This window comes from Heterodontus francisci, chromosome 31 (assembly GCF_036365525.1).
Source record: "Heterodontus francisci isolate sHetFra1 chromosome 31, sHetFra1.hap1, whole genome shotgun sequence".
Taxonomy (NCBI): domain Eukaryota; kingdom Metazoa; phylum Chordata; class Chondrichthyes; order Heterodontiformes; family Heterodontidae; genus Heterodontus; species Heterodontus francisci.
This window is the reverse complement of record NC_090401.1, coordinates 29,151,507-29,166,859: the sequence shown is the minus strand read 5'-3', so window position 1 is coordinate 29,166,859 and position 15,353 is coordinate 29,151,507. Positions and strand designations below refer to the sequence as shown.

Below are 15,353 nucleotides of genomic sequence, written 5' to 3'. Positions count from 1 at the left end.
TATTCCATCAACCCCTTTTCCTTCAGCCACCTATCCAATCTAATTTTAAATGTTAACATAATTTCTGTCTCAACACGAACCCCGGAAATCAGCCGCATAGCTCTGTGTAAAGGATTTCTCCTGTTCTCTGTTCTGCATCTCTTGCATTTAATCTTGTATCTATGGCCCCACATTCCTGACCCCGTAACTACCAGAAACAGTCTGCTTCTATCTTTTCCTATCCATTCATTCTAAATATTTCTGTTCTATTGCCTGACAATCTGCATTATTCCAATGGTCTAGTAAATAAAGTCCTCAGTACCTTGCTCTACGGCAGCGAGGCCTGGACAACGTATGCCAGCCAAGAGCGACGTCTCAATTCATTCCATCTTCGCTGCCTTCGGAGAATACTTGGCATCAGGTGGCAGGACTATATCTCCAACACAGAAGTCCTTGAAGCGGCCAACATCCCCAGCTTATACACACTACTGAGTCAGCGGCGCTTGAGATGGCTTGGCCATGTGAGCCGCATGGAAGATGGCAGGATCCCCAAAGACACATTGTACAGCGAGCTCGCCACTGGTATCAGACCCACCGGCCGTCCATGTCTCCGTTATAAAGACGTCTGCAAACGCGACATGAAATCGTGTGACATTGATCACAAGTCGTGGGAGTCAGTTGCCAGCATTCGCCAGAGCTGGCGGGCAGCCATAAAGACAGGGCTAAATTGTGGCGAGTCGAAGAGACTTAGTAGTTGGCAGGAAAAAAGACAGAGGCGCAAGGGGAGAGCCAACTGTGCAACAGCCCCAACAAACAAATTTCTCTGCAGCACCTGTGGAAGAGCCTGTCACTCCAGAATTGGCCTTTATAGCCACTCCAGGCGCTGCTTCACAAACCACTGACCACCTCCAGGCGCGTATCCATTGTCTCTCGAGATAAGGAGGCCCAAAAGAAGTAAATAAATGTACCTTGTAGCCTAACACTAACCTACACAGACCTTCCTGGTCTGTGCTGACTTGACTCATCTTAGTGGAAAGCGGTGGGTGGGGGACGGGCTGCTACAATTAGCTTCAGTTCCAGGGTTACACTCAGGAGTCTTAAAAAGAGATGGGTTATTGCTTGGGGCTAGCTCCAACACAATGGCCAAATGCAAACCAGCCTGATTTAGATGGATCAAAATACAACTGGTTTGGATGTGTAAATAGCACCTCACTCAGCATGATGTTTGCAGCGACAGGTGACACCAGCAGCTGGAAACAATTTTGCACAGATAAAGAAATGTAAAATTTAGTGTTGGATTCAGATTGCAACAACAATGTGGCCAGCTCCTGATGCGCTGATTCACAAAGCTTTAGGGTGGTGGTGTGGGCAGGCAGTGTTCTTAGTGTTCTATTCATGTGAATGTAGGGAAACACCAGTGAAAGAAGTCACACAGTGAAATGTTCAGGGAATGCCTCTTAAATATTCTGTGAATTACTGCGTGTAGGAGCTATGCTAAGAGTTCGGATAGTATCAACATTTCAGGGGTATGTTGTGAAATCAGCCAAATGGGGTCCTCTCTAATTTACAATCTGTTCAAGCAGACTGCTTTCTCCTAGATGCTGTTGAACATCATTGAGTTCTGTTGGAGCTGCACCCATCCAGGTGAGTGGAGTGTATTCCATCACACTTCTGACTTGTGCCTTGTAGGTGTTGGAAAGACTTTGACGAGTTAAGAGGTGAGCCACTTGTTAATGATATCCAGCCTCTGAACTGTTCTTGTAACTATGGCATTTATGTGAATGATCAAGATGAGTTTCTTGTCAATGCTCAACACCCCCTAAATGTAGAAAATGGGGTGTTCAGTGGTGGTAATGTTATTGAGTGTCAAGGGGAGGTGGTTAAACTCTCTCTTGTTGGAGGTGGTCATTGCTTGGCATTTATCTCTTAATTCAGTTAAGTAGTCTGCTTCTATGGCCTTCACAGATAACTTATTCCCTAAACCTATTACCCTTTACTTAAAAGGTTTTTCTTAATCTTCCTTCTTATCCTGCATAATGTTCTACAATTTTGTTTATCAACTCTGCTATTGGAACCCTTAACAGTTAACATGAATCTACTGATGCAAACAAAATATGTTTGCTTGGCATCCTTCCATCTGTAAAAGATGATGGACATGCAGCAAACAATCCATTTAGGTGGGATGCCTTCTCTTGGTGCACTTTTGCTGATGGCTGTGAAGGCCAATCCTTGAAAGGCAGGTTCTGCCACAAATGCTGTACGTGAAGCTGCCAAGAGACGCTGTGAGTTGTTGTTTTTGACATTGGCACCTGTTGCCAAGCTGCTGTATCAACTGGTCATCATGGCAGTGCACACCAGTCCACATTTCTCTCTTTCGCCAGCTAGTGACTCCCAGGTGTGATAGTTGACATCTAGGGCCTTCATGTCACGCTTGCAAACATCCTTGAAGCAGAGCTTTGGGGCCCCACTGGTCATCTGGCCCCAGCTACCTCACCATAGAGAAAGTCCTTGGGTATGCAACTGTCTTCCATCCTGCGGATGTGTCTGATCCACCGAAGCCACCTCTGTTTGATTAGTGCCAACACACACTTGGGAGCTCTGCCTTTGAGAGGACTGCCACATTTGTGATTTTGTCCTGCCAGGATATACCCATAATGCACTGTAGACAGTGAAGATGGAAATTATTGAGCTTCTTTTCCTGTTAGCTGTAAGTCACTCATGTTTCACAGCCATACAGCAAGGTGCTGAGAACATAGGCCTTATAAGCGAGCAGCTTGGTCCTAACAAATTACAGTCGGATTGAATTTAATCAGACATCAAATGACCCCTTCACCTGCTAATTAAATTTTGTGGTAGGTAACACAGGAAGTCAGTTTGCCTTGGAGCAGAGACTGGAGACGAGATAATGTGAAGACCTTCTAAAAGTGACTTTTTTTTAACAAAACAGGATTATCTTCATAAAAGATGGTACCAGTCTGAGAATGTTTTGTTGAGCTCTAGATTCTGTCAGATGAAGAAAAATACTTTGCAAGAAATCAGCGTATCCCGAGGTTCAATTCGTTCTGCACATTCAAATGGAAGTAATTTTTGACTTGCTTGCTAATGGAAATTTCATGAATTCAAGTGAATGATAGCATTTGGACTTTGGTTTCCGGCGAATGACTTATTTTCTGAACTGAAGATTGGATTAGATGACTTCTCAAAGAAGGCTGCAGGGGCCTTTGTGGACTGATTTGTTCGTCTTCGTCTGCCTGAGGAACAGCACTCGGCCACGATTCTCTTACTTACAAGGTACGTAAACTCACAAACGTTTATAAGAATACACAGGGCTGCAGTCACAACCATAAAAATAGTAAAGATCGTTTTCTCAGTCGGTCTGGCAATGAAGCAATCCACAGTGTTGGGACAAGGGTCCAGCTGGCACTTAACAAGGCGCGGTAGTTCAAAGTTATCGTAGATGCGATAAAGTATGTACAGGAACCCAGCATCAATCCCTGCTTTAAATAGAAGGCTGATTATGTAAGTCCACCACAGTCCTCCTATCTTCTTCCCTGTGTCATTGTAGAGAGTATGACAGGTCTCCCCATGTTTTCTCCTGTTCTTCCTCTCCCTTTCTTCTCTGTAAGCTACATGCATGACCACCAGCAGGGATGGAGTGGAGACAAATATGAGCTGCAGAGCCCACAGTCGGATGTGGGAGACAGGGAAATAGAAGTCGAAGCAGACATTTTCACATCCAGGCTGCTTGACATTGCATTCAAAGTCTTTTTGGTCATCACCCCAAACTTTTTCTGCCGCCACCACATAGACCATGACTCGGAAGAGGAAGAGGACGGACAGCCAGATCCGGCCGAATCCTGTGGAGTATTTATTCACTCCGCTGAGCAGGCCTTGAAGGAAAGCCCAATTCATTATGCCTGAAAATCTTCTCACTAATACCTGAAAGGGAGCAACACATTATCAAATATTAATGGGTACAAACCGACTTTAAAACCATTGTGGATAAAGAGATTTCAAAACTATTAAATTTTTTTAAAATGGCACTATTTCAAAATGACTGAGTTCTTTAATGGTCAAATTTATTCAGTGTTTCCCAAGAAGAGTGCTAAATCATGCATATGAAGGGCAAGTAATCTTACGGGAGCTAACTTTCCAGAGTTGCCCTAATAAAAATTTGCCCGACAACCTTATTGGGAAAATGTACTGAGTTGAATATTGAAAAGCTTTTCTTCTCTAAGACTCTTTTTCTCTTTATTGGAACGAGTGCATGTGAAAAGTTTACTGTTTTTGAGTGTCAGTAGTGTTTCCAATCGCTTAGTGATATCCAGAAACAGCTGTCTGCATTAAATGACTTGTTCGTAATGTCAGAGGTTACCAATTTCCACCATTAACCAGAGAGGGGAATCCAATCGAAGTCAACCAAGTTGCAATTTGTAATCACTTGAAGGGGTATATTTTAACTTTTGGAAGACTGGCAGTAGCGGATTCGCCACCTGTTAAACAACCCGAACGATTTCCATTGTAGACAAATTAAAATCCACCCAAGCGTCTTGAAATGTCTTTACATTCAGCTCAGAGCTTGCATGAACAGATTGAGAATATTGCTAAACATAGAAGAGGAATAGGATATATTCACAGCCCTGAAAAGCTTAGCTAGGCTTAATGGAGGAGCCATGTCTAAAGAGATTGACACTCTTCAGTGACACAGCTACTAAGTGTAACATTTAGTAGTACATGAGATTTATGATGTCCTTCATGACAGGCATTGCTCTGTTGGTGGCTCTGTAGGTTACAACAGCTCTTTTTCTCTAGTGATTCATTCCAATTGCCCAGTTGGGATTTGGCAGAAATTTGCCAAAGATCCATCTCCACCTGTATTTGAGATATGACTAATAAGCAGAACCAGAGGGTTAACAAATTCATTCTTTTCCATAGACATGCGGAGGAAAAGCTAAGTAGACTCAAACACTGTATGTTGTTAATGTTATTTGCAGACAGTATATTAAAGACCAATTAAGTCCTTTGAGGGATGAGTTTGGGAAACAAATTATTGGAAATTGCAGATATGTTAAATACACTTTCACAATTTTATACAGTAGGTAAATATAATACAGCAGTCATCAGTACCCGAAGTACTATGTGGAAATGCAAAGAGTTCACGAGATAATTCCACACTGCTGGAATACTAAGTGGAGTGGCAGTTTCTAAGAGGGTTTTTTTTGAAAAATTGCTGGTGTGCTACCAATGATTTCCTCTCCCATAAGACTAATAACAGAAAATCATAGGCTGCTCTCCTGACATTTGCCAAGATGGACTTCCTGGGAGCACTGCTCTCTGTTGGGTGTATTTGATTACAGAATCCCCCTTAAATGCCTACAAGGCACTTTGGCCAAATCAGCTACAATTGTCAAGGAAGTAAAAAAGGAATTAAATAATGCTGTGGTTAATATTTGTAGGAGCTCCATCAATAGCTGTATGGGTAGGTTTTGACAGTGCAATAGTGTAACATGAGCAATGGGAAATTGTTAACCGATGTTACATCTCTCCTGATTTTTTAGCTCCATTGACTTCAAAGTCAAGGTCTACCCCAATGAGTGAAACATGAATCCCTATAGACACATTCTGTAACATCGTAGTGGGATTAAATGCTCAAGGGCATGATAAAGGATGCTATCAAAAAGCTTGAAGACCATTAGAATAGTCATTTAATAAAGCATTTAATAATGTTCTACATGTGACAATTTAAAAGAAGGTTAAGCCTCTTGGAATTAATGGTAAAATAGCGAGTTTCGTTAGAAACTGACTTAACCCATAGAAAACAGAAGGTGCTGCTCAATGGAAAAGTGGGAGCAGTGATTAGTGGAGTTCCACTGGGGTGTTCTTTGGGTTGAATAAGGAATAAAAACATTTGGAGAAGTAGTTTAAATATTACATAAGAAGGAAATGTAATCATCAGAAAGATTGGCAGTTTGATTCTGGTGTGCCCTTGATTACTAAAATAATATTGACTTTTTAAACCAAATGTATGCAATAGCTGCCCAGTAAGGTGTGATACAATGCCAGACTGGCTTTGTGTTATCTTTAAACATTGTCTCAATCTGTTTTAGCTACTGATGAATCAGGATTTCAGTGTTGAAATTCTCTCTAGGCTTAATTTAAAGTTCTCTGACGTATTTTTCTATAGAAAAATGAAGCAGTGGGATGACATAATAGGGTTATTGATTTATTAAATATTGGGAAATCTGAAGCCATTTTTTTCAGTCGCCACTCCAAATTCCATTCTCTTGCCACCGACTCCATCCCTCTCCCTGGCAACAGTCTGAGATTAAACCAGTCTGTTGCAACCTTGGTGTCACATTTAATCCCGAGATGAGCTTCTGACCACGTATTCATGCCATCATTAAGACTGCCTATTTCCACCTCCATAACATCGCACAACTTTGTCCCTGTCTCAGCTCATCTGCTGCTGAAACTCTCATTCATGCCTTCTCGACCTAACTATGCCAATGCACTTCTGGCTGGTCTCACACATGCTACCCTCCATAAACTTGAGATCATCCAAAACTCTGCTGCCCATGTCTCAACTCATACCAAGTCCTGTTCACCTGTTACCCCTGTGCTCGCTGACCTACATTGGTACCTTGTCAAGCAACGTCTTGATTTTAAAATTTGCATTCTTGTTTTCAAATCCCTCCATGGCCTTGCCCCTCCCTATCTCTGTAATCTTCTCCAGTCCCACAATCCTCCGAGATATCTGCACTTCTCTAATTTCGGCCTCTTTAGTGTCCCCGATTTTAATCGCTCTACCATTGGTGGCCGTGCCTTCAGTTGCCTAGGCCCTAAGCTCTGAAATACACTCCCTGCACCTCTCTGCCTCTCTACCTTGCTTTCCTCCTTAAAACCTACCTCTTTAATATCTCCTTATGTGGTTAAGTCTTATATTTTATTTTATAATGCTCCTGTGAAGCACCCTGAGACTTTTTATTACATTAAAGGAGCTATGTAAATATAAGTTGTTGTTGTTATGAAGGGGCTTGATAGGATGGACTTAGAATGTTTCCACTTGTTGGGAGACCAAAACTAGGGGGCATTAATACAAAATAATCACTAATAAATCTAATAAGAAATTCCGGAGCAAAATGTTTATCCAAAAGAGTGGTTAGAATGTGGAATGTGCTATCACATGGCATAGTTGAAGTGAATAGCATGGATGCATTTAGGAATTTATAACACAGAAGGAGGCCATTTGGCCCATTGTGGCCGAGAAAGAGCTATCCAGCCTAATCCCACTTTCTGGCTCTGGGTCCATAGCCCTGCAGGTTATGGCACTTCAATTACATGTCTAAGGTCATTTTTAAATGTCTTGAGGGTTTCTGTCATGACTAACCTCTCAGGCAGTGAGTTCCAGGTCTCTACCACCCTCTGGGTGAAAAATATTCTCTTCAACTCCTCTCCAATCCTTCTACCAATTACTTTAAAGCTATGTACCCTGATTATTGACCTATCTGCTAAAGGAAATTCTACCTATCCACTCTACGTTGGCCCTGATAAATTTATAAACCTCAATTAAATTGCCCCTCAGCCTCCTCTGTTTCAAAGAAAACAATCCCAGCCTATCCAATCTTTCTTCATAGCTAAAATCCTCCATTCCTACCAACATCCTCGTAAATCTCCTCTGTACCCTTTCTAGTGCGATCACATCCTTCCTGTAATGTGATAACCAGAACTGTATTCAGTACTCTAGCTGTGAACTAACTAGTGTTTTATACAGTTCTAGTATAACCACACTGCTCTTATATTCTATGCCTCAGCTAATAAAGGAACGTAACCTTTATGCCTTCTTAACCACCTAATCTACCTGTCCTGCTCCCTGAAGGAATCTGTGGACATGTAGTCCAAGGTCCCTCTGTTCTTCTACATTTCGCACGATCCTACAATTTATTGTGTATTCCCTTGCCTTGTTTGCCCTCCCAAATGTATTACCTCACATTTCTCCAGCCTGAATTTCATTTGGCACTTTTCTGTCTGCCTGACCAGTCCATAGAAATCTTCCAGCAGTCTACAACTTTCTTCTTATCAACCACAGGGCCCAAGTTTTGTAACATCTGCAAATTTCTTAATCACACCCCCTAGATTTAAGTCTAAGTCATTGACATATACCATGAAAAGCAAGGGACCTAGTACTGAACCTTGTCAGCCCCACTGGAAACAGCCTTCCAATCACAAAGACACTCGTCGACCATTACTCTTTGTTTCCTGCCACTGGATCAATTTTGGATCCAACTTGCCACTTGCTCTTGGATTCCAAGGGTTTTTACTTTCTGACCAGTCTGCCAAAAACCTTGCTAAAATCTGTGTAGACTACATCAAATGCACCACCATCATTGACCCTCCTTGAAACATCCTCAAAACATTCAAGCTGGTCAGACACGATCCTCCCCCAACAAATCCAGGCTGACTGTCCTTGATTAATCTGGGCCTTTCTAAATGACGATTAATACTCAGAAGTTTTCCCATAATTTGCACACCACTGAGGTTAGGCTGACTGGCCCATAATTACTCAGTCTATCCCTTTCCCTCTTTTTAAACAGTGATACAACATTAGCAGAAGTCCAGCTCTCCGGTATCACATATACAGCCAAAGAGGATTGGAAAATGATGGTAAAAGTATCCACTGGTTCCTCCCTTGATTCTCTTAACAGCCTGGGTTACATTTCATATGGACCTGGAGATTTATCTACTTTCACAGATGCTAAACCCCTTAATATGTCCCCTCTATGTTTATCCCATCCAATATTTCATTCACCGTCTTAACAACAATGTCAGCATCATTCCCCTCTTTTGTGAAGACAGACGCGAATATTCAATAAGAAAATGCCCACATCTTTGCCTCCACAGACAGGTTATCCTTCTGGTCTCAAATAGGCCCTACTCTTTCCTTAGTTATCCTTTTGCTCTTTATGTATTTATGAAACATCTTTGTGTTTTCTTTGATTTTGCTTGCTAATATTTTTTTCATATCCTCTCTTTGCTTTCCTAATTAGCTTTTTACTTGCACCCCTGCAATTTCTAAACTCCTTTTGGCTTTCTGCAGTACTAAGCTGTCGGTTTCTGCCATCGCTTCCCTTTTTTGCCTTATCCTATCCTGTATGCTTCTTGACATTGAGGGGGCTCTAGATTTTGGAGTCCCACCCTTTTTCTTTGTGGAAACATGTTTGTTCTGAACTCTCTTTACCTCCTCCTTGAAAGCCTCCCACTGCTCTGACATTGATTTACCTTCAAGTCCACTTTTGCCAAAACACATCCCAGTTTAATAAAATTGGCCTTCATCTAACTGAGAACTTTTACTCCAGCTCTAACTTTGTCCTTTTCCATAACTACAGTAATCTAGCTTGATTATGATCACCACCACCAAAATGCTTTCCCACTGATACCCCTTCCACCTTCCCAGATTCATTTCCTAAAACTAAGTCTAGAACTGTCCCTTCTCTTGTGGGCTTGCTAATTACTGCCTACAAAAGTTCTCCTGAATAGATTTTGAGAATTCTGCACCCTCTATACCTTTTACACTGATTCTATCCAAGTTAGTATGAGGGTAGTTGAAATCCCCTACTATTAAAGATCTATTGTTTTTGCACTTCTCACAAATTTTCCTACATATTTGCTCTTCTATCTTTCCCTGACCGATTGGGGGTCTATAGTATACTCCCAGCATTGTGATTGCCCCCTTTTGTTCTTTAGTTCAACCCTTTTAGCCTATTTTGATGAGCCTTCTAGCATATCATCCATTCCCATTGGTATAATTGTATTTTTAATCAATATTGCAAACACTTTCTTTTTTATCCCCCTCTCTATCTCATCTGGAAACACTGTAACCAGCAATATTTAGCTGCCATTGCTGCCCTTCTTTAAGCCATGTTTCAGTAATAGCTATGATATCATATTTCCAAGTGTCTATCTGTGCCTGTAATTCATCTGCCATATTCATAGACTCCTTGCATTGAAGTATATACTATAAAGAACTGCCAAACTCCATTGTTGTCTATTTCCTAGCCTTTGTTTCCACTGCCTTCTACACTCACTAATTTTCTGCCTTCTATTTCTAGCCTTTGCTTCTCTCACTTCTGAATCTACATTTAGGTTCCCAATACCCTGTCAAGATAGTTTAAACCTTCCCCAGCATCACTAGCCAGCCTCCCCATGATGGTATTGATCCTGATGATATTAGTGCAACTCGTCTGGCCTGTACAAGTCCCACCTCCCCAGAGCTGCTGCCAATGCCCCAAAATCTAACACCCTCCCTCCTGCACCATCTCTCCACACATTGATCTGCAATATCCTCCTATTTCTGTACTCGCTAGAGTGTGTTACCAGGAGTATTCTGGAGGTTACTACCTTTGAGGTCCTTCTTATTAATTTATTTCCTAGATCTCTCAAATCTGCCCGCAGGGCCTCATCCTTCTTTCTTCCTAAGTCATTGGTACTGATATGGACCATGACATCGAGCTGTTCATCTTCCCTCCTCAGAATGTTCTGCAGCTGCTCAATGAAATCCTTGACCCTGCACCAGGGAGGTAACATATCATCCTGGAATCACACCATAGAAACATCTGTTCCCCAACTATTGAATCCCCTACCTCTGTTGATTTTCTGTCCTTCCTGCTTTGAAATGTCTGCATTTTTCTATGCTTACATCTCTCTGTTCCTCCACTATTTAAAGGAATATTTTTATTTCTTGTTCTTTCTCTCAGAATAGACTCTCACATGCTGAACTGTATCTGACCCCCCACCACCACCACCATGCATGTCCTCTTGCAGTCTTCTGTATTCTGCCTCACATTTTGCTGTGCCTTTTGGCATAGGGCAAGGCAAGATTTCCTTGAAAGACATGTTCTTTCAACACATCTGCTCAGCAGTAATCTGGTCATTTAACCAGATCCCAACCTGTTTCTGGTGAGCCTGGAGGATGCCATTAGTCAAAACTGTGGAAAGAGACAGACTATAAATTTGGAACAGCTCTGATAGGTTATTGTGCAGAGAAATCCCTCAAGGGCAAAACTAGTTATTGTTGGTATCAGAATAGCATCAATTTCTATGACAGAGCAAAACCCCTGTGCAGTTTAATCTGTAACTCAAATGACAGGATTCCAAATTCAATCAGAAGAACATTTTGATTGATGATAATTCATTCTTGTAGCTCTATAAATGTGAGCTAGGCTCTACAACAAAAATGCTATACATGCCTAACACACTCACATTCTAATGAGGATAATGATTTAAAGTGTCTGGTTCTTATCGTTCCATTCACCTTTCACAGACATCAGTTAGACCATATAATGTGCACAAGATTTTCTCACCTTCATATTCAATCTTTCAAATGCATATGAAGAGATTATGTGGCAAGGAATAGCAAGTACAGATCCCATTCACTCTATCTGCTCCTGTGACATGTGGTATTCACAAGAGTCCTATAATCCGAACTACTCTAATTCTTTGAGTTTACATGTTGAGTACTGTGTTAAAAAATCAGTCATATACCTTCCTTTAAACAAATAATTAAGGTTTAAATAGCTTATACCTTTTTTGATTCAGAACAATTCACAACAAATCTGCTTCTGCTTTTTATCAAAACTTCCAAGCTCCAATTTGATCTGTGATTTTATATTTCCGGAAAGCTCATATTTCAACATTCACAATGTGGCACTTGTGTTTATTTAGTTCAAAATGTTGAAAAAAATCTTTCAGCATATAAAGATAAGCATACCTGCAGAAGTAAGATCAACAGTTGTTTTCCAACAATTCACCTTGAAACTCCGATCTCATCTGTCTGTGTGTAATGCCTCCCTTTGAGAAGGGATTGGTTTTTTGTTTTGTCCTGACACGGAGCTCTGGGGTGGGGCAAGCTTAGGTATGACAGCACAGCTGTGTGAAAAAAAAAGTAGAAAGTTAGAATTCCAAAGGATAACACTGGGGTTGAAAATGAAGAAGAAAATTCAATAATTAAAATATTAAGTGAATTTTTTCTCAAAGAGGCTAATTCTTGCCTGCTATCCAATATTAAGGGTCAACCAATCTTCTAGCAGATATTGGGGTTAGGGTGGCAGAGGTGCATAATAATTTAAAGAGATCAAGGTCCAAGAAATCTCTGACCAGGTGGCATATATCAGACAGGAACTTTGCAGAGCATTGGTTCTCATCAGGTAGAAAACACAAGGCACAGATGAAATTCTGTAGAATTGAAAGCAAGCAATCATAAGGGAATTTTTAGCCTGCCAAAGTGGGCAGATTTTTGTATGGTCCCCAGGTTAAAAAAACAGAGACTGGCCGCATGTCGGCAAGCTGGCAGGAACCCGTTGACTTCCTTTATACCGAGCGCATTCTTGGCACATGCGAAACCTCTGTGGGATGTGCAGGTCTGAGATTTAAATATTTTAAACTGCAATTAAGTGTAACATTTAACCCAGGATTTTGCTTTTAATTCTGAACACTAAGGTTTCTCGGGCTTCCAAGAACTCCCTGGGTCAAATAATGCGAGGGAGCAGCGGGGTTTGGGGCTGAATAATCAACAGGCAAGAAAGGCTTTAAATACTAAATATGACTGCTGCTTCCTTGCCTAAGTGAAAGGCCTTTGCTCACAGGACTTATTCTGAGTCAACTTTCACTACTTTGGAGGTGATTTCGGCTACCTTGGAGTTTTTGCCTTTGATGTGCACTTCCCAGATGCCAGCGTTCTCAGTAGCATGGGAGCTGTTTATGCAGCTCTACCTTGACCTCTGAGGTGAAACAGTAGGAGCAGCACCCAGCAGGAACAGCAGCAGCAGCCTTCTGCTCAACCACATGCCACTCCACACGGATGAGCATGGAGCCCAGCTCACAGGAGGTGATACCCCTAAAACAGAGTATGCAGGCACAGGATTAGTATCCTGGACATGACTGAGCGCCAGTGCCACAGGTGGCTCAGCCTTTCCTGTCAGGTTGTTGCTGACATTTGCAGCTTCATGGAAAAATACCTCTTTCCAAGTGGACCAGATGGGTAAGCATTGCCTGTGGCGGTCAAGGTTACCACAGCACTTAATTTCTTCACCTCCAGCTTCTGCTGGGGATCTGCTGGTGACATTTGTAGAATCTCACAATCTGCTCCCCTAGAAGTACATCTTCAATGGGCCTGATGCTATGTTTGCCAGGGCCAGCATTTATGTCCTCACTACCGATGAAACCAATCAAAATAAAAGGGTCCTCAGATTTACTGCTCTGGCTGGATTTCTACAGGTTCAGAAAGTCACATATTATGCACATATGACAATCAAGTTACCTTCAGATCACCCAGCAGTATTCATCAAGTGCAAGGAATTCCACTCCATCAATGGTCAGCTGGTATACAACCACCAAAAGATCATTATGCATGACTGTGGAAGATACCCAGGAAGCTGCCATGATGTCTTCATCCTGCACTAGTCAAGTCTCCTACAGATATTCCATTTGCACCTCCAAGTCAGCAGATGTCTGTTTGGGGACTAGGGCTACCCTCTAAGGACATGGCTGATGACATGTACGAGGAACCCTACCACTGTAGTTAGAACTGAAGCCACATGAGCAAGAGTTGTCATTGAGCAAGCCATCAGGGTGCTGAAGATGCAATTCAAGTGCCTGGACAGATATGGGCGACTGGGAGATGAGGGCAATTCTAGGCTGTAGTAATGACAGAGTGAAAAAGCAACTAAGACAACTCAGAATGTTTCAGTATATAGTCTGATGGGTAAATTGCATGTCTACAGAGATTATGCTAAAACTTTATAATACATCATCAGAAAACAGTCACCGCACCCCAAAAAACATATACATGCATTGTAAGGGGCACAGCCACAAGATACAAGTGATCAGCTTTAAGGAAAGATTAATGAAAACGATTTCCCTGCAGCACTGCAGAGACTATTGACAAAATGATCTTATGATTGATAAAAGAGATATATAAAATGAACAGTTTATTAGCTCTGCTTTTTGTTATTCATTCTCAGGATGTGGGTATCACTGGCGAGGCCAGCCTTTATTGCCCATCCCCCATTGCCCTGATTTGATACAACAGAGTGGGTTTCTAGGCCACTTCAAAGGGCAGTTAAGAGTCACCTTCGTGCTCATAATTTTACAAGTATCCTGTTCAATTTTAACTTGGTTTACACTGGGCAGGAAGTTAAAATTTGATTGTGTGGTGTGATTTCATCAATTCGTGGGGTAATAACGTTAAAGTGGGTTAATGTCTTTGCTAAAGAAATGCTGTACTAAGATTGATCCATTTTTGTACTTGATATTTATAGATGTGCATAGAGAGTGCAAACTCTAAATTTGCTGATGATGCAAAAGTAATGGGTTTGGCAAACTGTGAGCAGGAAGCTAAAACACTTTAGAAAGACATAAGAGGGATTGGCAAAATCGGCAGACAAGTGGCAGATGCAAATTAATGGGGTGAATTGTGAGATAATACATTTTGAGAGGAGAAACAAAGAATGTGAGATGCACTCAGTGGAAAGATATTGCAATGCAGTGTGCAGTTTTGGGTGCTACATTAAAGAAAGGACATTATATACAACATAAAATCACCAGGATGATGCCTGTAATAAGAAACTATAGTTGTCAAGAGAGACTATTCCCACAGAAGTTTAATTAAGGCTGTTAAAGTTATGAAAGGATTTGAAAGGCTGAACAAGGAAAGACTATTTCCCCTGGCTGGCAAGCCCGTGATGAGAGGGCCTTCAATTTAAAATGATCATGAAGATGGTAAAGGAGTTTTGGAGAGATTCCTTTCTGCAGAGTGTTGCTTGAACATAGAATACTATGCTGCAAGGAATGGCTGAACTCAAGAACATCCAATCTTTTAAAGGAAATTTAATCAGAGAATCATCGAGTACAGAAGGAGGCCCTTTGACCCATCATGCCTCATCATGCCTGTGCAAGCTCTTTGAAAGCTATACAAATAATTTCACACCCATGCTCTTTCCCCATCGTCTTGCAAATTTCTCCTTTTTCAAGTATATCCAATTACTTTTTGAAAGTTACTACTGTATCTGTTTCCATCACCCTTAATTGAACAAATATTTGAAACAGAGGAAAATATAGGATAGGGAAAAACCAGGGGTGTGATATTATCTCTGGATTACTCTAGTGAAGAACTAGCACAGATACAGTGGGCTGAATGTCTTTCTTTTGTGCTGTGAAATTTTTTTGATACTACAATTCCATGTTAACTATCCCACCCCCTGATGTATTCATTGCTGGAGGTTTTTATCAAATTAATTCTGACAAATTTATTAGCAAGAACAAAAACAATACCTCATAAGTTTGATGTGAAGGTCCCCTTCTTTTGCAGTATATTTTGTAGC

At 41.3% G+C, this 15,353-nt stretch overlaps 1 protein-coding gene across 1 annotated transcript in view; it reads right to left on the bottom strand.

Annotated features, from left to right (window-relative positions):
- Positions 1–879: 879 nt before the first annotated feature.
- The window catches only part of LOC137347106 (gap junction beta-7 protein-like), a 33,702-nt gene continuing 19,228 nt past the window's right edge, over positions 880–15,353 (bottom strand). Inside the window, exons 2-3 of the mRNA XM_068011194.1 lie at positions 11,744–11,901; positions 880–3,918 (exon numbers count right to left, since the gene is read on the bottom strand). Coding sequence (XP_067867295.1) covers positions 3,091–3,891 — 801 coding nt within the window. The 5' untranslated portion in view covers positions 3,892–3,918; positions 11,744–11,901 and the 3' untranslated portion in view covers positions 880–3,090. The remainder of the gene's footprint in view (positions 3,919–11,743; positions 11,902–15,353) is intronic.